Below are 18670 nucleotides of genomic sequence, written 5' to 3'. Positions count from 1 at the left end.
GCGTCTCAGTATGAGTGTGTGTCTCAGTATGAGTGTCTGTGCCTCAGTGTGAGTGTCAGTGTGCGTGTCTCAGTATGAGTGTGTGCGCCTCAGTGTGAGTGTCAGTGTGCGTGTCTCAGTATGAGTGTGTGTCTCAGTATGAGTGTGTGTGCCTAAGTGTGAGTGACAGTGTGCGTGTCTGTACCTCAGTGTGAGTGACAGTGTGTGTGTCTCAGTATGAATGTGGGCGCCTCAGTGTGAGTGTCAGTGTGTGTGTGTGTCTCAGTATGAGTGTGTGCGCCTCAGTGTGAGTGTCAGTGTGCGTGTCTCAGTATGAGTGTGTGTGCCTCAGTGTGAGTGACAGTGTGTGTGTCTCATTATGAGTGTGTGTGCCTCAGTGTGAGTGACAGTGTGCGTGTCTCAGTGTGAGTGTCAGTGTGCGTATCTCAGTATGAGTGTGTGCGCCTCAGTGTGAGTGTCAGTGTGCGTGTCTCAGTATGAGTGTGTGTGCCTCAGTGTGAGTGTCAGTGTGCGTGTCTCAGTATGAGTGTGTGCGCCTCATTGTGAGTGTCAGTGTGCGTGTCTCAGTATGAGTGTGTGTCTCAGTATGAGTGTGTGCGCCTCAGTGTGAGTGTCAGTGTGCGTGTCTCAGTATGAGTGTGTGTGCCTCAGTGTGAGTGACAGTGTGCATGTCTCAGTATCAGTGTGTGTGACTCAGTGTGAGTGACAGTGTGCGTGTCTCAGTATGAGTGTGTGCGCCTCAGTGTGAGTGTCAGTGTGCGTGTCTCAGTATGAGTGTCAGTGTGCGTGTCTCAGTATGAGTGTGTGCGCCTCAGTGTGAGTGTCAGTGTGTGTGTCTCAGTATGAGTGTCAGTGTGCGTGTCTCAGTATGAGTGTGTGCGCCTCAGTGTGAGTGTCAGTGTGCGTGTCTCAGTATGAGTGTGTGTCTCAGTATGAGTGTCTGTGCCTCAGTGTGAGTGTCAGTGTGCGTGTCTCAGTATGAGCGTGTGCGCCTCAGTGTGAGTGTCAGTGTGCGTGTCTCAGTATGAGTGTGTGTCTCAGTATGAGTGTGTGTGCCTCAGTGTGAGTGACAGTGTGCGTGTCTCAGTATGAGTGTGTGCGCCTCAGTGTGAGTGTCAGTGTGCGTGTCTCAGTATGAATGTGGGCGCCTCAGTGTGAGTGTCAGTGTGTGTGTGTGTCTCAGTATGAGTGTGTGTGCCTAAGTGTGAGTGACAGTGTGCGTCTGTACCTCAGTGTGAGTGACAGTGTGTGTGTCTCAGTATGAATGTGGGCGCCTCAGTGTGAGTGTCAGTGTGTGTGTGTGTCTCAGTATGAGTGTGTGCGCCTCAGTGTGAGTGTCAGTGTGCGTGTCTCAGTATGAGTGTGTGTGCCTCAGTGTGAGTGACAGTGTGTGTGTCTCATTATGAGTGTGTGTGCCTCAGTGTGAGTGACAGTGTGCGTGTCTCAGTGTGAGTGTCAGTGTGCGTATCTCAGTATGAGTGTGTGCGCCTCAGTGTGAGTGTCAGTGTGCGTGTCTCAGTATGAGTGTGTGTGCCTCAGTGTGAGTGTCAGTGTGCGTGTCTCAGTAGGAGTGTGTGCGCCTCATTGTGAGTGTCAGTGTGCGTGTCTCAGTATGAGTGTGTGTCTCAGTATGAGTGTGTGCGCCTCAGTGTGAGTGTCAGTGTGCGTGTCTCAGTATGAGTGTGTGTGCCTCAGTGTGAGTGTCAGTGTGCGTGTCTCAGTATGAGTGTGTGCGCCTCATTGTGAGTGTCAGTGTGCGTGTCTCAGTATGAGTGTGTGTCTCAGTATGAGTGTGTGCGCCTCAGTGTGAGTGTCAGTGTGCGTGTCTCAGTATGAGTGTGTGTGCCTCAGTGTGAGTGACAGTGTGCATGTCTCAGTATCAGTGTGTGTGACTCAGTGTGAGTGACAGTGTGCATGTCTCAGTATGAGTGTGTGCGCCTCAGTGTGAGTGTCAGTGTGCGTGTCTCAGTATGAGTGTCAGTGTGCGTGTCTCAGTATGAGTGTGTGCGCCTCAGTGTGAGTGTCAGTGTGTGTGTCTCAGTATGAGTGTCAGTGTGCGTGTCTCAGTATGAGTGTGTGCGCCTCAGTGTGAGTGTCAGTGTGCGTGTCTCAGTATGAGTGTGTGTCTCAGTATGAGTGTCTGTGCCTCAGTGTGAGTGTCAGTGTGCGTGTCTCAGTATGAGCGTGTGCGCCTCAGTGTGAGTGTCAGTGTACGTGTCTCAGTATGAGTGTGTGTCTCAGTATGAGTGTGTGTGCCTCAGTGTGAGTGACAGTGTGCGTGTCTCAGTATGAGTGTGTGCGCCTCAGTGTGAGTGTCAGTGTGTGTGTCTCAGTATGAGTGTGTGCGCCTCAGTGTGAGTGTCAGTGTGCGTGTCTCAGTATGAGTGTGTGTCTCAGTATGGGTGTGTGTGCCTAAGTGTGAGTGACAGTGTGCGTGTCTGTACCTCAGTGAGAGTGACAGTGTGTGTGTCTCAGTATGAATGTGGGCGCCTCAGTGTGAGTGTCAGTGTGTGTGTCTCAGTATGAGTGTGTGTGCCTCAATGTGAGTGTCAGTGTGTGTGTCTCAGTATGAGTGTGTGCGCCTCAGTGTGAGTGTCAGTGTGCGTGTCTCAGTATGAGTGTGTGTGCCTCAGTGTGAGTGACAGTGTGTGTGTCTCATTATGAGTGTCAGTGTGTGTGTCTCAGTATGAGTGTGTGTGCCTCAGTGTGAGTGACAGTGTGCGTGTCTCAGTGTGAGTGTCAGTGTGTGTATCTCAGTATGAGTGTGTGCGCCTCAGTGTGAGTGTCAGTGTGCGTGTCTCAGTATGAGTGTGTGTGCCTCAGTGTGAGTGACAGTGTGTGTGTCTCATTATGAGTGTCAGTGTGTGTGTCTCAGTATGAGTGTGTGTGCCTCAGTGTGAGTGACAGTGTGCGTGTCTCAGTGTGAGTGTCAGTGTGCGTATCTCAGTATGAGTGTGTGCGCCTCAGTGTGAGTGTCAGTGTGCGTGTCTCAGTATGAGTGTGTGTGCCTCAGTGTGAGTGACAGTGTGTGTGTCTCAGTATGAGTGTCAGTGTGCATGTCTCAGTATGAGTGTCTGTGCCTCAGTGTGAGTGACAGTGTGCATGTCTCAGTATGAGTGTGTGTGCCTCAGTGTGAGTGTGTGTGCCTCAGTACAGTGTGAGTGCTTGTCAGTGTGACATTGTGGACAGAAAAGCATAAATTGAATGTCTGCAACAGGATCCCCACCCTGAGCCTCTGAAAATATCTCAAACAGATGCAAATGGATGGGTTATATCATGAAGTACTGATATAAAGCCAACTACCTAATTTATAAGCCCAACAGAGCAGATGTATAATACGGGTTGGTGGTGCTCCCCAGAGCCAAATAAACAGAGAAAATACACTTACAAGAAAGAATGCTCTTTTTTGGGGGGCACGCTTGAAAATGTCCGCAGGGTTATAAATGCACACTTAGAAAAAATTAAAACATAACTTTTATTATTCCATCTTAAAAAGAGTACAGTTCCCCAAAATACTTAGACATACCAAACATTGAATTAAATCAAACGTAAAAGTGACCTTTAATGTATACACAATTTGTTGGTCACATAATCCGATAATCACTACTCTAGTCATAAATGACAATGGCCCTCATTCCGAGTTGATCGGTCGCAAGGCGAATTTAGCAGAGTTACACACGCTAAGCCGCCGCCTACTGGGAGTGAATCTTAGCTTCTTAAAATTGCGACCGATGTATTCGCAATATTGCGATTACTAACTACTTAGCAGTTTCAGAGTAGCTTCAGACTTACTCTGCCTGTGCGATCATTTCAGTGCTTGTCGTTCCTGGTTGACGTCACAAACACACCCAGCGTTCGCCCAGGCACTCCCACCGTTTCTCCGGCCACTCCTGCGTTTTTTCCGGAAACGGTAGCGTTTTCAGCCACACGCCCCTGAAACGCCGTGTTTCCGCCCAGTAACACCCATTTCCTGTCAATCACATTACGATCGCCGGAGCGATGAAAAAGCCGTGAGTAAAAATACTTTCTTCATAGTAAAGTTACTTGGCGCAGTCGCAGTGCGAACATTGCGCATGCGTACTAAGCGGATTTTCACTGCGATGCGATGAAAAATACCGAGCGAACAACTCGGAATGAGGGCCAATACCAATTAATGTTTTACACCAAAAAGATCTGAAATGTTTACAAATGACTGAAACTGCACATGTAATATAGGAGCAATTCCAACTGGGACCTCATTCATTATCCGCATAACACTCGGTCAAAAGCATAAATACAAAAAACAAGTTAATTGGCATTAATGATCCTTAATCATATTGCTCCCTAACCGCCAATTATTGTGATATTTGAAAAAGATCACATAAATATAAAATAATGTAAAGTTAGAGTTACCCAATATGGAAAAGACACAATTGTCACCTCAATTAGTAAAGTATCGAGGTCCTTTAGAATAACAGTATAGGCTTGTATTAGAGAGAACAGTATTCACCTCAATTGATCAAGCATGAGCGTCCCAGGAGCAACAATGGTGGTCATTCCGAGGTGTTCGCTCGTTGCCGATTTTCACTATATTGCGATTTTCCGCTTACTGCGCATGCGCAATGTCCGCAGTGCGACTGCGCCAAGTAAATTTGCTATGCAGTTAGGTATTTTACTCACGGCATTACGAGGTTTTTTCTTCGTTCTGGTGATCGTAATGTGATTGACAGGAAGTGGGTGTTTCTGGGCGGAAACTGGCCGTTTTAAGGGTGTGTGTGAAAAAACGCTGCCGTTTCTGGAAAAACGCGGGAGTGGCTGGAGAAACGGGGGTGTCTGGGCGAACGCTGGGTGTGTTTGTGACGTCAAACCAGGAACGAAACTGACAACTGATCGCAGTGGCAGAGTAAGTCTGGAGCTACTCAGAGACTGCTAAGAAATTTCTACTCGCAATTTTGCGAATCTTTTGTTCGCAATATTGCTATACTAAGATACACTCCCAGAGGGCGGCAGCTTAGCGTGTGCAATGCTGCTAAAAGCAGCTAGCGAGCGAACAACTCGGAATGAGGGCCAATATACTGTAAGCTTGTGATAAAGATAACAGAAACGCTGATGTGTTCTAATTGCTAAAACGTTTGTTGCTTATGTAAGTGGTAGCAACACTGTTATTTTATGATTGCCACATTGTTAGAATTTTTTGTTGAAGAAAGCGATTGATACAATTTGATTCAGCAGATTGTGCAGTAACATAGTTATTTGCATAGGTATTTCCAGTTAAAACAGGAATACATAATTGTGTACCTGCACTGTATAATGTACTGTAAATAAAAAAAATAAGACAGACAGAACACTTCTGCTGTTGTTGTTAGATGCTGATCGTAACCCTGATGCCAAAGGACAGTGCAGGGAGACTACAACAAATTCGCCAATGAGAGAGTGCTGAAAAATAGGAAAAAATACTGAGCTAATATGTGAGGTAAATTACCGAGAGTGTAGTACAGTATATAGTGATAGAGGGTCCCTTCTGCTGTCTGCGTTAGGGGGAACGGGTCACCCTGATACTAAAAAGCATTGCTGTGTGCCCTCCACGATCGCTGATAAGAGCAGGACCAGAAAAAAATGTGTGCATTTACATCCCTGTGGACATTTTCAAGCGTGCCCCCCAAAAAGTGTGTTTTCAGTGTGACATTGTGTATGCTCACCCGTGCTGTTCCACGGACCCCGGGATATACTGTTTATGTTGTATTTTATATTGTGCTATACCTAGTGTCACCCTCTCCGTGTAACCCACTGCTGTCATCCTCTCCACAGCATCACCCTCTCTCTGGCACCCACTTCTGTCACCCTCTCCCTGTCTCCCAATGCTGTCAGTGTCACCTTCTCTCTGGCACCCACTTCTGTCACCCTCTCCCTGTCTCCCAATGCTGTCAGTGTCACCTTCTCTCTGGCACCCACTTCTGTCACCCTCTCCCTGTCTCCCAATGCTGTCAGTGTCACCTTCTCTCTGGCACCCACTTCTGTCACCCTCTCCCTGGTGTCACCCACTCTGTCACCCAATGGTGTCAGCATCACCTTCTCTCTGTCACCCAATGCTGTCATCCTTTCCCTGGTGTCACCCTCTCTGTCTCCCAATGCTGTCAGTGTCACCTTCTCTCTGTCACCCACTGCTGTCACCCTCTCCCTGGCATCACCCTCTCCCTGTCTCCCAATGCTGTCAGCGTCACCCTCTCTGTCACCCACTGCTGTCACCCTCTCCCTGGCATCACCCTCCCCCCTTAATATTTATTTTTTATATTACAAAATTTACATTATATTAGCCGCCTGCTCATCACAAGTTTGGCAGTGGCTGCATCGGACTGAGATGCAAATTAGCGGCAGGGGGGCCAGGACGGTTGATGGCGGCAATTTTGTAGTAGATTGGCATAGGCAGCAGCCGTTAGCAGCAGCAGCAGTGGGTATTGGCTTGTGGGGCAGTAGCAGACATCAGCTCAGCGGTGGTAGGGGTCATCGGTGGGCCTCAGCGTACATTATGGCTGCAGTGCCTCACCAGCCACTGACCTCACCGCACGCCACTGACACCCACGGTGTTACCAGAGCGTCCACAGCTATCGCCTGAGGGTCCCTTGACCTGGCGCAATATCTTTGTAGCTTTTTGTTGAGGCGGGACGCCATCATGTCCACCTGTGGCCTTTCCCAACGGTGTACAATCATTTGGAAGACTTCTGGATGAAGTCCCCACTCTCCCGGGTGGAGGTCGTGTCTTCTGCGAAAGTCTGCTTCTCAGTTGTCCACTCCGGGAATGAACACTGCTGACAGTGCTAACACATGATTTTCCGCCCATCGGAGAATCCTTGTGGCTTCTGCCATCGCCATCCTGCTTCTTGTGCCGCCCTGTCGGTTTACATGAGCGACCGCCGTGATGTTGTCTGACTGGATCAGCACCGGCCGGTGTTGAAGCAGGGGTCTAGCCTGACTTAGGGCATTGTAAATAGCCCTTAGTTCCAGAATATTTATGTGTAGGGAAGTCTCCTGACTTTTCCATAGCCTTGGAAGTTTCTTCCCTGTGTGACTGCCCCCCAGCCTCGAAGGCTGGCATCCGTGGTCACCAGGACCCAGTCCTGTATGCCGAATCTGCGGCCCCCTAGAAGATGAGCACTCTGCAGCCACCACAACAGCGACACCCTGGCCCTTGGAGACAGGGTTATCCGCCGATGCATCTGAAGATGCGACCCGGACCACTTGTCCAACAGATCCCACTGGAAAATCCTTGCATGGGACCTGGCAAATGGAATTTCTTCGTAAGAAGCTACCATCTTTCCCAGGGCTCGCGTGCATTGATGCACCGACACCTGTATTTGTATTAGGAGGTCTCTGTCTAGAGACGACAACTCCTTGGACTTCTCCTCCGGGAGAAACCCTTTTTATCCTGTTCTGTGTCCAGAACCATACCCAGGAACAGTAGACGCGTCGTAGGAACCAGCTGCGACTTTGGAATATTCCGAATCCAGCCGTGCTGTTGTAGCACTTCCCGAGATAGTGCTACTCCGACGAACAACTGCTCCCTGGACCTCGCCTTTATAAGGAGATCGTCCAAGTACGGGATAATTATTTCGGCCATTACCTTGGTAAATACCTCGGTGCCGGGGACAGACCAACGGCAACGTCTGGAATTGGTAATGACAATCCTGTACCACAATTTTGAGGTACTCCTGGTGAAGAGGGTAAATAGGGAAATGCAGGTAAGCATCCTTGATGTCCAGTGATACCATGAAATTCTCCAGGCTTGCAATAATCGCCCTGAGCGATTCCATTTTGAACTTGAACCTTCGTATATAAGTGTTCAAGGCTTTCAATTTTAGAATGGGTCTCACCGAACCGTCTGGTTTCGGTACCACAACATTTTGGAATAGTAACCCCGGCCTTGTTGAAGGAGGGGTACCTTGATTTCACCTGCTGGAAGTACAGCTTGTGAATTGCCGCCAGTACTACCTTTCTTCGAGGGCAGCAGGCAAGGCTGATGTGAGGTAACGGCGAGGGGGAGTCGCCTCGAACTCCAGCCTGTATCCCTGTGATACTATTTGCAGAACCTAGGGATCCACCTGTGGGCAAGCCCACTGGTCCCTGAATTTTCCGAGACGCGCCCCCACCGCACCTGTCTCCACCTGTGGAGCCCCAGCGTCATGCGGTGGACTCAGAGGAAGCGCGGGAAGATTTTTGATCCTGGGAACTGGCTGTCTGGTGCAGCTTTTTCCTTCTTCCCTTGTCTCTGTGCAGAAAGGAAGCGCCTTTGACCCGCTTGCTTTTCTGAAGCCGAAAGGACTGTACCTGAAAATACGGTGCTTTCTTAGGCTGTGAGGAAACCTGAGGTAAAAAAATTTCTTCCCAGCTGTTGCTGTGGATACGAGGTCCCAGAGACCATCCCCAAACAATTCCTCACCCTTATAAGGCAGAATCTCCATGTGCCTTTTAAAGGCAGCATCACCTGTCCACTGCCGGGTTTCTAATACCCTCCTGGCAGAATGGACATTGCATTAATTCTGGATGCCAGCCGGCAAATATCCCTCTGTGCATCCTTCATATATAAGACGACGTCTTTAATATGCTCTATGTTAGCAAAATATTATCCCTGTCTAGGGTATTAATATTATCTGACAGGGTATCAGACCACGCTGCAGCAGCACTATTTATACTGAGGCAATTGCAGGTCTCAGTATAGAACCTGAGTGTGTATATACAGACTTCAGGATAGCCTCCTGTTTTTTATCAGCAGGCTCCTTCAAGGTAGCCGTATCCTAAGACGGCAGTGCCACCTTTTTTGACAAACGTGTGAGCGCCTTATCCACCCTAGGGGATATCTCCCAACGTGACCTGTCCTCTGGCGGGAAAGGGTACGCCATCAGTAACTTTTTAGAAATTACCAGTTTCTTATCGGGGGAACCCACGCTTCTTTACACACTTCATTCACTCATCTGATGGGGGAGCAAAACACTGGCTGCTTTTTCTCCCCAAAAATAAAACCCCTTTTATGTGGTACTTGGGTTCATGTCAGAAATGTGTAACACATTTTTCATTGCCGAGATCATGTAACGGATGTTCCTAGTGGATTGTGTATATATCTCAACCTCGTCGACACTGGAGTCAGACTCCGTGTCGACATCTGTGTCTGCCATCTGAGGTAACGGGCGTTTTATTTGAGCCCCTGATGGCCTTTGAGACGCCTGGGCAGGCGCGGGCTGAGAAGCTGGCTGTCCCACAGCTGTTACGTCATCCAGCCTTTTATGTAAGGAGTTGACATTGTCGGTTAATACCTTCCACCTATCCATCCACTCTGGTGTCGGCCCCACAGGGGGCGACATCCCATTTATCGGCCCCTGCTCCACCTCCACGTAACCTTCCTCATCCAACATGTCGACACAGCCATACCGACACACCGCACACACACAGGGAATGCTCTGACTGAGGACAGGACCCCACAAAGTCCTTTGGGGAGACAGAGAGAGAGTATGCCAGCACACACCAGAGCGCTATATAATGCAGGGATTAACACTATAACTGAGTGATTTTTTCCCCCAATAGCTGCTTGTATACATATATTGCGCCTAAATTTAGTGCCCCCCCCCTCTCTTTTTAACCCTTTGTGCCTGAAAACTACAGGGGAGAGCCTGGGGAGCTGTCTTCCAGCTGCACTGCCCTCAGGGCCCCCCCCCCCCCCAGCGCCCTGCACCCATCAGTGACCGGAGTGTGAGGTGTGCATGAGGAACAATGGCGCACAGCTGCAGTGCTGTGCACTACCTTGTTGAAGACAGAAGTCTTCTGCCGCCGATTTTCCGGAAAACTTCTTGCTTCTGGCTCTGTAAGGGGTCCGGCGGCGCGGCTCCGGGAACGAACACCAAGGTCGGGTCCTGCGGTCGATCCCTCTGGAGCTAATGGTGTCCAGTAGCCTAAGAAGCCCAAGCTACCACCAGTTAGGTAGGTTCGCTTCTTCTCCCCTTAGTCCCTCGCTGCAGTGAGTCTGTTGCCAGCAGATCTCACTGTAAAATAAAAAACCTAAATATACTTTCTTTCTAGGAGCTCAGGAGAGCCCCTAGTGTGCATCCAGCTCAGCCGGGCACAAGAATCTAACTGAGGTCTGGAGGAGGGTCTTGGTACGAGGAGCCAGTGCACACCAGGTAGTCCTAAAGCTTTCTTTAGTTGTGCCCAGTCTCCTGCGGAGCCGCTATTCCCCATGGTCCTTACGGAGTCCCAGCATCCACTTAGGATGTCAGAAAAAAAGACACTTTATAGAGATAATAATCTGATCTACATACGGTGGTATGGTCATAAGATTTCACTCATTCCCTATTTAACATGGTAAATTCCATCACACAACTTCCCTTTCATTCATGTGCTGATTAAAGTGCGCTGGAGGTGGGGTCTAGCTCTCGCATCCCTGATCCAGACAGATTAGGCGCAGCAATGGCGGACACCTCAGTAAGACATCTGGATACATTACATAGGGCTCATTAGCAGATTATCATAAACCGCAGTTTTATGCGTAGTGCAGCGCAATTCGGCATGCCCGGAAACAAATGCGGGTATTCGCCTGTAGGCAGAACAGTGCGTATTCCTGCAGTCGGATTTCTCCTATCCGTACGCCCGGTGTCAGAGCCGGTTTCCACATACACAGTGTGAAAATGCGCAAGATCTATCCGCAAAACAAACCTGCGTTCCATTCCGCTTCTGTCTGAGGCGCATGCTACCCGCACGCACTGACGATTTTCAAGTAGTTTGTTGATGTTAAAAAATATGCGCAGTTCGATGCAGAACAAATTTTGGCGTGTGTGGATTTTAGTGGGCTGACAGTGGCTGCATCCAAAGACACAATGCCGCTCACACAGGACGCCATGTTAAAAACGGAGAAACTTCCCCTGCCAAGGGTGCAGGGCCCTGCAAGTGTGGGGCTCAGTTGTAAAGAAATCGGTAACCAAAGTCAGATTCGGGTACACTGGGCTTACCGCACGATATCCGCTGCACTATGGGCATATTTCAGAGTTGATCGCAGCAGCAAATTTGTTAGCAGTTGGGCAAAACCATGTGCAGTGCAGGTGGGGCAGATGTAACATGTGCAGAGAGAGTTAGATGTGGGTGGGGTGTGTTCATACTGAAATCTTTTTTTTTTTCTATTATATATATTCTGTTTTTCCTGAAAACACTGAAAAAATACACACCGTCTCAGCATCGGAAAACATAGAACGGACCAGAAAAAAGAAAAAGGAGACATTGCACAAACTGAAATCTAAATTGCAGTGTAAGAATAAAGCGGCCAGTATCTACCCTGCACAGAAACAATATAACCCACCCAAATCTAACTCTCTCTGCACATGGGGGGTCATTCCGAGTTGATCGTAGCTGTGCTAAATTTAGCACAGCTACGATCATTTACACTGACATGTTGGGGGACGCCCCACATGTCAGTCCACCCCCCCCCCCCCCCCCGCACAGATACAAACGCATCGCACAGTGGCGATGCCTTTGTACTTGAGGAGTAACTCCCGGCCAGCGCAGCTCCTGCGGCTGGCCGGGAGCTAATTGTCGCTGCCGCTGGCCGCATCGGCTGCGTGAGACGTCGCGCAGCCGCCGCGGCCCGCCCCCCCAACGGTCCGGCCACGCCTGCGTTGGCCAGACCACTCCCCCTAAACGGCGGCTTAACGCCGCCGTTCAGCCTCCTCCCGCCCAGCGACCGCCTCTGTCTCAGAGACGATCGCTAGGTAACAAAAGCTGCCATGCGCCGGCGCACTGCCGCGCCGGCGTATGCGCAGTTTTCTGACCTGACCACTACGCTGCGACAAACTGCAGCGAGCGATCGGTCGGAATGACCCCCATGGTTTTGCCCAACTGCTAACAAATTTGCTGCTGCGATCAGGTCTGAATTACCCCCTATAACAGCAGCTGGATAAGGATCAGCACGATGGGAGAACTTCCATCTATGTATCTAAAAGTCCAATTTACTCTTTAAACATCTATGAAAACAATGAAAAACATGATGCACAATAATAAATGACTCTGATTAGAGGCCGACACTGCAGAATATAAAGGCAGCTGACTCCTTCTATACTACAATGAACACTACAGAAGAAGATGTTATAGAAGAAAGCTTGGCAAATAAACTGCTAGCAGGGAACGGAATGACTTACGTATCGAGGTGCAGAACTCGCTGCCCGATCCGAGAGCAGGCGGCCGCGATGATGGACTCTGGTAAACCTGCAGAGAAAAGAACACTGTCAGCATGTCTGCTAGGTGGAACCACCTTGGAATTGGGCAGTAACTAGCACCTATGGGGGTCATTCTGAGTTGATCGCTCGCTAGCTGCTTTTAGCAGCATTGCACACGCTAGGCCGCCGCCCTCTGGGAGTGTATCTTAGCTTTGCAGAATAGCGAACGAAAGATTAGCAGAACTGCTTGAAAAATTTTTATTGCAGTTTCTGAGTAGCTCCAAACTTACTCCAACCTAGCGATCACTTCAGACTGTTTCGTTCCTGGTTTGACGTCACAAACACGCCCTGCGTTCGGCCAGCCACTCCTGCATTTTTATCAGGCACGCCTACGTTTTTACACACACTCCCCGAAAACGGACAGTTACCACCCAGAAACACCCACTTCCTGTCAATCACTTCTACGGCCAGCACTGCGACTGAAAAGCGTCGCTCGATCTTGTGTGAAACTGCATAGTTTTGTGTGAAAGTACATCGCGCGTGCACACTGCGCCCCATACGCATATGCAGAAATGCCGCTGTTTCACCTAATCGCCGCGCTGCGACCGAAAGCAGCTAGCGATCAACTCGGAATGACCACCTATATGCGGGTCACATGCAGATTATCAGAACCTCTAGTCCTGCTGAGATATTTATTACTTTAGTAAGTCTCTTATATAGTGCAGCATATTCCAACAATTGCAACAACAGTAAAGAACAAAATTGGGTAATAACAGACAGACACAGAGGTAGGAAAGTAAGACAGGAGTCGTCACATGGAGCAGATGCAAGGGGAAAACAGCGTTCTCACTTCAAGTCGGGATCCGGTCTGAAGATCGACAGTATCTAGGTCGACAATGTTTAGGTCGACAGTCACTAGGTCGACATGGATGGAAGGTCGACAGGGTTTCTAGGTCGACATGTGCTAGGTCGACAGGTCTAAAGGTCGACATGAGTTTTTCACATTTTTTTTCTTTTTTTTGAATTTTTTCATACTTAACGATCCACGTGGACTACGATTGGAACGGTAAAGTGTGCCGAGCGAAGCGAAGGCACCATGCGAGGGGACGCGGTGCACTAATTTGGGATCCCGGTCACTCTACGAAGAAAACGACACAAAAAAAAAAAAAATCCTCATGTCGACCTTTAGACCTGTCGACCTAGCACATGTCGACCTAGAAACCCTGACGACCTTCCATCCATGTCGACCTAGTGACTGTCGACCTATAGTGGTCGACCTAAACATTGTCGACCTAGATACTGTCGATTTGATGAACCACACCCCTTCAAGTCACATTACAAAGGGCATCTAAAGGAGAGAGACATCCTGATGACGCTTATGATGGAATCACTGGCCACACCCCTTTGTGCGAATCCGCAAATCTGCACAGAGCATTAATGTTACCTAGGAGACTGCAAATTCAACTATGATAAATAAAACTGTTGAAAAGCCCATTTACTTGCTCTAGAAACAACAAAGTAAGTGTAGCAGATGTGATTGATGCTGTCTTGCAAATGCCAAGTCCAAATTGATGGGAATGTGCCTGCCTTTTCACACCCACACGCCCGAGACTTAAATACATATCTTTGGGTATCAGTCCCCTACAAGTATTTTCCAAACTATTAAATGATCTCTACGTGGAAACCTGATAATAGATCAACAACGTATGACAATGGTCAACATGCATTAAGTCGACAGGTACAATAGGTAGATCGTGCTTAAGGTCTTCAGATCAAAGGGTGACAAGACAATAGTCGACACAAATAGTTGACGTGTGTTTTGGGGGATACTGACACGTTTTCTCAACATATTATTGATTTACTATCCATGTGGACATCTAATGGGAACAGTGACCTGTAGTGAGTGAAGTGGAGCGAACCACCTTGCCCAAATCACGGCTACCCGTTTGTACTGATGGTGTCACATAACATGAAAAATATAAGACGTGGCCCAAAAAAACAAGTGTCGACCTAATGTGTGTCGATCATCCATTGATCCACACCCCTATACATCACGCACGACAGGATCTATTCCGGCTCTAGCTAAGGTCACTCCCCAAAGGGACCTTTCTGTTAAAAAATAAATAAAAATAAAAGGAATCTCCGCCATTTCTCCCTGAGAGCGCCAGGATACAGATTCCGACCGTATTATTTCATTTCAGTCAAATAAAAATTTCTTTTGTTTTCCTTTCGCGTGATAGATTTTCATAACCAAGCTGGAATCAGAAATGGATTTTTCTTAGCATTGTACTTACAGAATTTAAACATAAAATAAACTACTTACAGCGGTGCCGGCCTACGACGCGATAAATAATAGATTCCCCTGACAGAGTTCTGATGACCTGGCGCGGCTCCAGCGCGTTCAGACAAAATCATATGAAACGATAAATCATTCTCTACTTTACAGAACGTTTCAAAATGGATTCCTGCCTTCTACCTTGAAAGTCGTTTCATGTGTTATTTATAACCGCGGACACCAGGACGGAAGGGAAATTGCACGGGAGTAGAAAATTTACTGGGAGTGCATTTATGAAGTAATAGCGTGCTCTGGCATTACCCGCAATTACAGGGTGGCGGGGCCGGGATAATTATTCACACGTGACCAAGGCCGGGGAAATAATCCTGCAGGAAAATCATTGTCACCTGCGACTTATTGTGCGTCTCTCCGCGATCTATTATTAATTGAATAAATTATGTATTAATGGCTGCAGCTATCACAGCACAAGGCGGACCTGATGGTTAATACATGATGGCTGAGGGCAGCATATGGTGTCACGGTACAGTACAAGGGGGCACTGCATTTTCTGCTGTACTACTATCCAACATCAGAGATGCCTTAAATAACGAGGGATTGTGCACGGCTTTGCCCCTTCGCTGAATGCACTGCGCGGCACTGTATATTACCTGCTATATACCGTACAGAGAACCGCACAAGCGTCAGCACCTCCCCAGCGGAGCTTACACTCTCAGGGACGGATTCACAGTTGTAATAAAATAGACGCTCAGCTCACACTTGTCCGCTTGTGAAAACGGCCATCGTCAGCACATTCGCACATGGGAGGTCATTCAGAGTTGATCGCTAGCTGGCGTTATTCGCAGCGCAGCGATCAGGCTAAAAATCTGCATTTCTGCACATGCGTATGCACCGCAATGCGCAGGCGCGTCGTACGGGTACAATGAGCACCGTGGGTTTGCACAGAGTTTAACGAACATTCCAGTCGCAAGGCCGAACGCAGGAAGATTGACATGAAGTGGGCGTTTCTGGGTGTCAACCGACCGTTTTCAGGGAGTGCTTAGAAAAATGCAGGCATGTCAGAAAAAACGCAGGCGTGGCTGGGCGGGTGTGTGACGTCAAAAGCCGTCCCTCCGTCGTTAGAAACAACGCACACGAAGATAACTACAGGGCTGGTCTTGTTTTGCACAAAATGATTTTGCAGGCGCTCTGCTGCACAAGTGTTCGCACTTCTGCAAAGCGAAAATACACTCCCCAGTGGGCGGCGGCAATGCGTTTGCACAGCTGCTAAAAACTGCTAGCGAGCGATCAACTCGGAATGACCCCCATGGTCTGTCCTTGGTACAACAGATCAGTCTAAAGTCGGACAGACCTCTACGTATGTTCACTTCTGAATATCCATCATTTCCGTCATCACGCGGCGCACGTATCCAACATGCGAACACTTGGTCACACCCACTCAACCACAGGTGAAGAGCCTGTGAAGAGCCCACAACTCTACTATGGTGCGTATTGTAGACCTCCACGGACGCAGTTTGCTAAAAATCACGACATTTCCGCAGATGGAATTGCGCCAAATCTGAATTAGACCACAATTATATAAGTGTTGCAGCAAGGTGGCAGAATCAGAAGAGGCCACTGCGCAAATCTGTAAACGTTAAAGTCCGCCAGGTCCAACTATTTTATGATCAATCCTTTCATATAAAAATGCATTTCATGTGACGGTAAACCGGGACTGTCTGTATTACACGTGTCCTGAGAGTGAGGGGACGCCGGGACTGTCTGTATTACACGTGTCCTGAGAGTGAGGGGACACCGGGACTGTCTGTATTACACGTGTCCTGAGAGTGAGGGGACACCGGGACTGTCTGTATTACACGTGTCCTGAGAGTGAGGAGACACCGGGACTGTCTGTATTACACGTGTCCTGAGAGTGAGGGGACACCGGGACTGTCTATATTACATGTGTCCTGAGAGTGAGGGGACACCGGGACTGTCTGTATTACACGTGTCCTGAGAGTGAGGGGACACCGGGACTGTCTGTATTACACGTGTCCTGAGAGTGAGGAGACACCGGGACTGTCTGTATTACACGTGTCCTGAGAGTGAGGGGACACCGGGAGTGTCTATATTACATGTGTCCTGAGAGTGAGGGGACACCGGGACTGTCTGTATTACACGTGTCCTGAGAGTGAGGGGACACCGGGACTGTGTATTACATGTGTCCTGAGAGTGAGGGGACACCGGGACTGTCTGTATTACACGTGTCCTGAGAGTGAGGGGACACCGGGACTGTCTGTATTACACGTGTCCTGAGAGTGAGGGGACACCGGGACTGTCTGTATTACACGTGTCCTGAGAGTGAGGGGACACCGGTACTGTCTGTATTACACGTGTCCTGAGAGGGAGAAGACACCGGGACTGTCTGTATTACACGTGTCCTGAGAGTGAGGGGACACCGGGACTGTCTGTATTACATGTGTCCTGAGAGTGAGGGGACACCGGGACTGTCTGTATTACACGTGTCCTGAGAGTGAGGGGACACCGGGACTGTCTGTATTACACGTGTCCTGAGAGTGAGGGGACACCGGTACTGTCTGTATTACACGTGTCCTGAGAGTGAGGGGACACCGGGACTGTCTGTATTACACGTGTCCTGAGAGTGAGGGGACACCGGGACTGTCTGTATTACACGTGTCCTGAGAGTGAGGGGACACCGGGACTGTCTGTATTACACGTGTCCTGAGAGTGAGGGGACACCGGTACTGTCTGTATTACACGTGTCCTGAGAGGGAGAAGACACCGGGACTGTCTGTATTACACGTGTCCTGAGAGTGAGGGGACACCGGGACTGTCTGTATTACATGTGTCCTGAGAGTGAGGGGACACCGGGACTGTCTGTATTACACGTGTCCTGAGAGTGAGGGGACACCGGGACTGTCTGTATTACACGTGTCCTGAGAGTGAGGGGACACCGGTACTGTCTGTATTACACGTGTCCTGAGAGTGAGGGGACACCGGGACTGTCTGTATTACACGTGTCCTGAGAGTGAGGGGACACCGGGACTGTCTGTATTACACGTGTCCTGAGAGTGAGGGGACACCGGGACTGTCTGTATTACACGTGTCCTGAGAGTGAGGGGACACCGGGACTGTCTGTATTACAAGTGTCCTGAGAGTGAGAGGACACCGGGACTGTCTGTATTACACGTGTCCTGAGAGTGAGGGGACACCGGACCAGTCTGTATTACACATGTCCTGAGAGTGAGAGGACGCCGGGACTGTCTGTATTACACGTGTCCTGAGAGTGAGGGGACGCCGGGACTGTCTGTATTACACGTGTCCTGAGAGTGAGAGGACACCGGGACTGTCTGTATTACACGTGTCCTGAGAGTGAGGGGACACCGGACCAGTCTGTATTACACATGTCCTGAGAGTGAGGGGACACCGGGACTGTCTGTATTACACGTGTCCTGAGAGTGAGGGGACACCGGGACTGTCTGTATTACACGTGTCCTGAGAGTGAGGGGACACCGGGACTGTCTGTATTACATGTGTCCTGAGAGTGAGGGGACACCGGCACTGTATGTATCACACGTGTCCTGAGAGTGAGGGGACACCGGGACTGTCTGTATTACATGTGTCCTGAGAGTGAAGGGACACCGGGACTGTCTGTATTACACGTGTCCTGAGAGTGAGGGGACGCCGGGACTGTCTGTATTACACGTGTCCTGAGAGTGAGGGGACACCTGGACTGTCTGTATTACATGTGTCCTGAGAGTGAGAGGACACCGGGACTGTCTGTCTTACACGTGTCCTGAGAGTGAGGGGACACCGGGACTGTCTGTATTACACGTGTCCTGAGAGTGAGGGGACACCGGACCTGTCTGTATTACACGTGTCCTGAGAGTGAGGAGACACCGGGACTGTCTGTATTACACGTGTCCTGAGAGTGAGGGGACACCGGGACTGTCTGTATTACACGTGTCCTGAGAGTGAGGGGACACCGGAACTGTCTGTGTTACATGTGTCCTGAGAGTGAGGGGACGCCGAAACTGTCTGTATTACACGTGTCCTGAGAGTGAAGGGACACCGGGACTGCCTGTATTACACGTGTCCTGAGAGTGAGGAGACACCGGGACTGTCTGTGCACATGTCCTGAGAGTGAGAGGATACCGGGACTGTCTGTATTACATGTGTCCTGAGAGTGAGAGGACACCGGGACTGTCTG

The 18670-nt window shown here is 49.4% G+C and overlaps 1 protein-coding gene across 1 annotated transcript in view; it reads right to left on the bottom strand.

Annotated features, from left to right (window-relative positions):
- CHM (CHM Rab escort protein) overlaps positions 1-18670 on the bottom strand; it is a 182708-nt gene that overhangs the window by 116663 nt on the left and 47375 nt on the right. Inside the window, exon 2 of the mRNA XM_063938649.1 lies at positions 12150-12216. Coding sequence (XP_063794719.1) covers positions 12150-12216 — 67 coding nt within the window. The remainder of the gene's footprint in view (positions 1-12149; positions 12217-18670) is intronic.

The sequence above is a fragment of the Pseudophryne corroboree genome, chromosome 8 (genome assembly GCF_028390025.1).
Source record: "Pseudophryne corroboree isolate aPseCor3 chromosome 8, aPseCor3.hap2, whole genome shotgun sequence".
NCBI lineage: Eukaryota > Metazoa > Chordata > Amphibia > Anura > Myobatrachidae > Pseudophryne > Pseudophryne corroboree.
The sequence above is the reverse complement of the archived record's forward strand: the minus strand, read 5'-3'. Positions and strand labels throughout refer to the sequence as shown.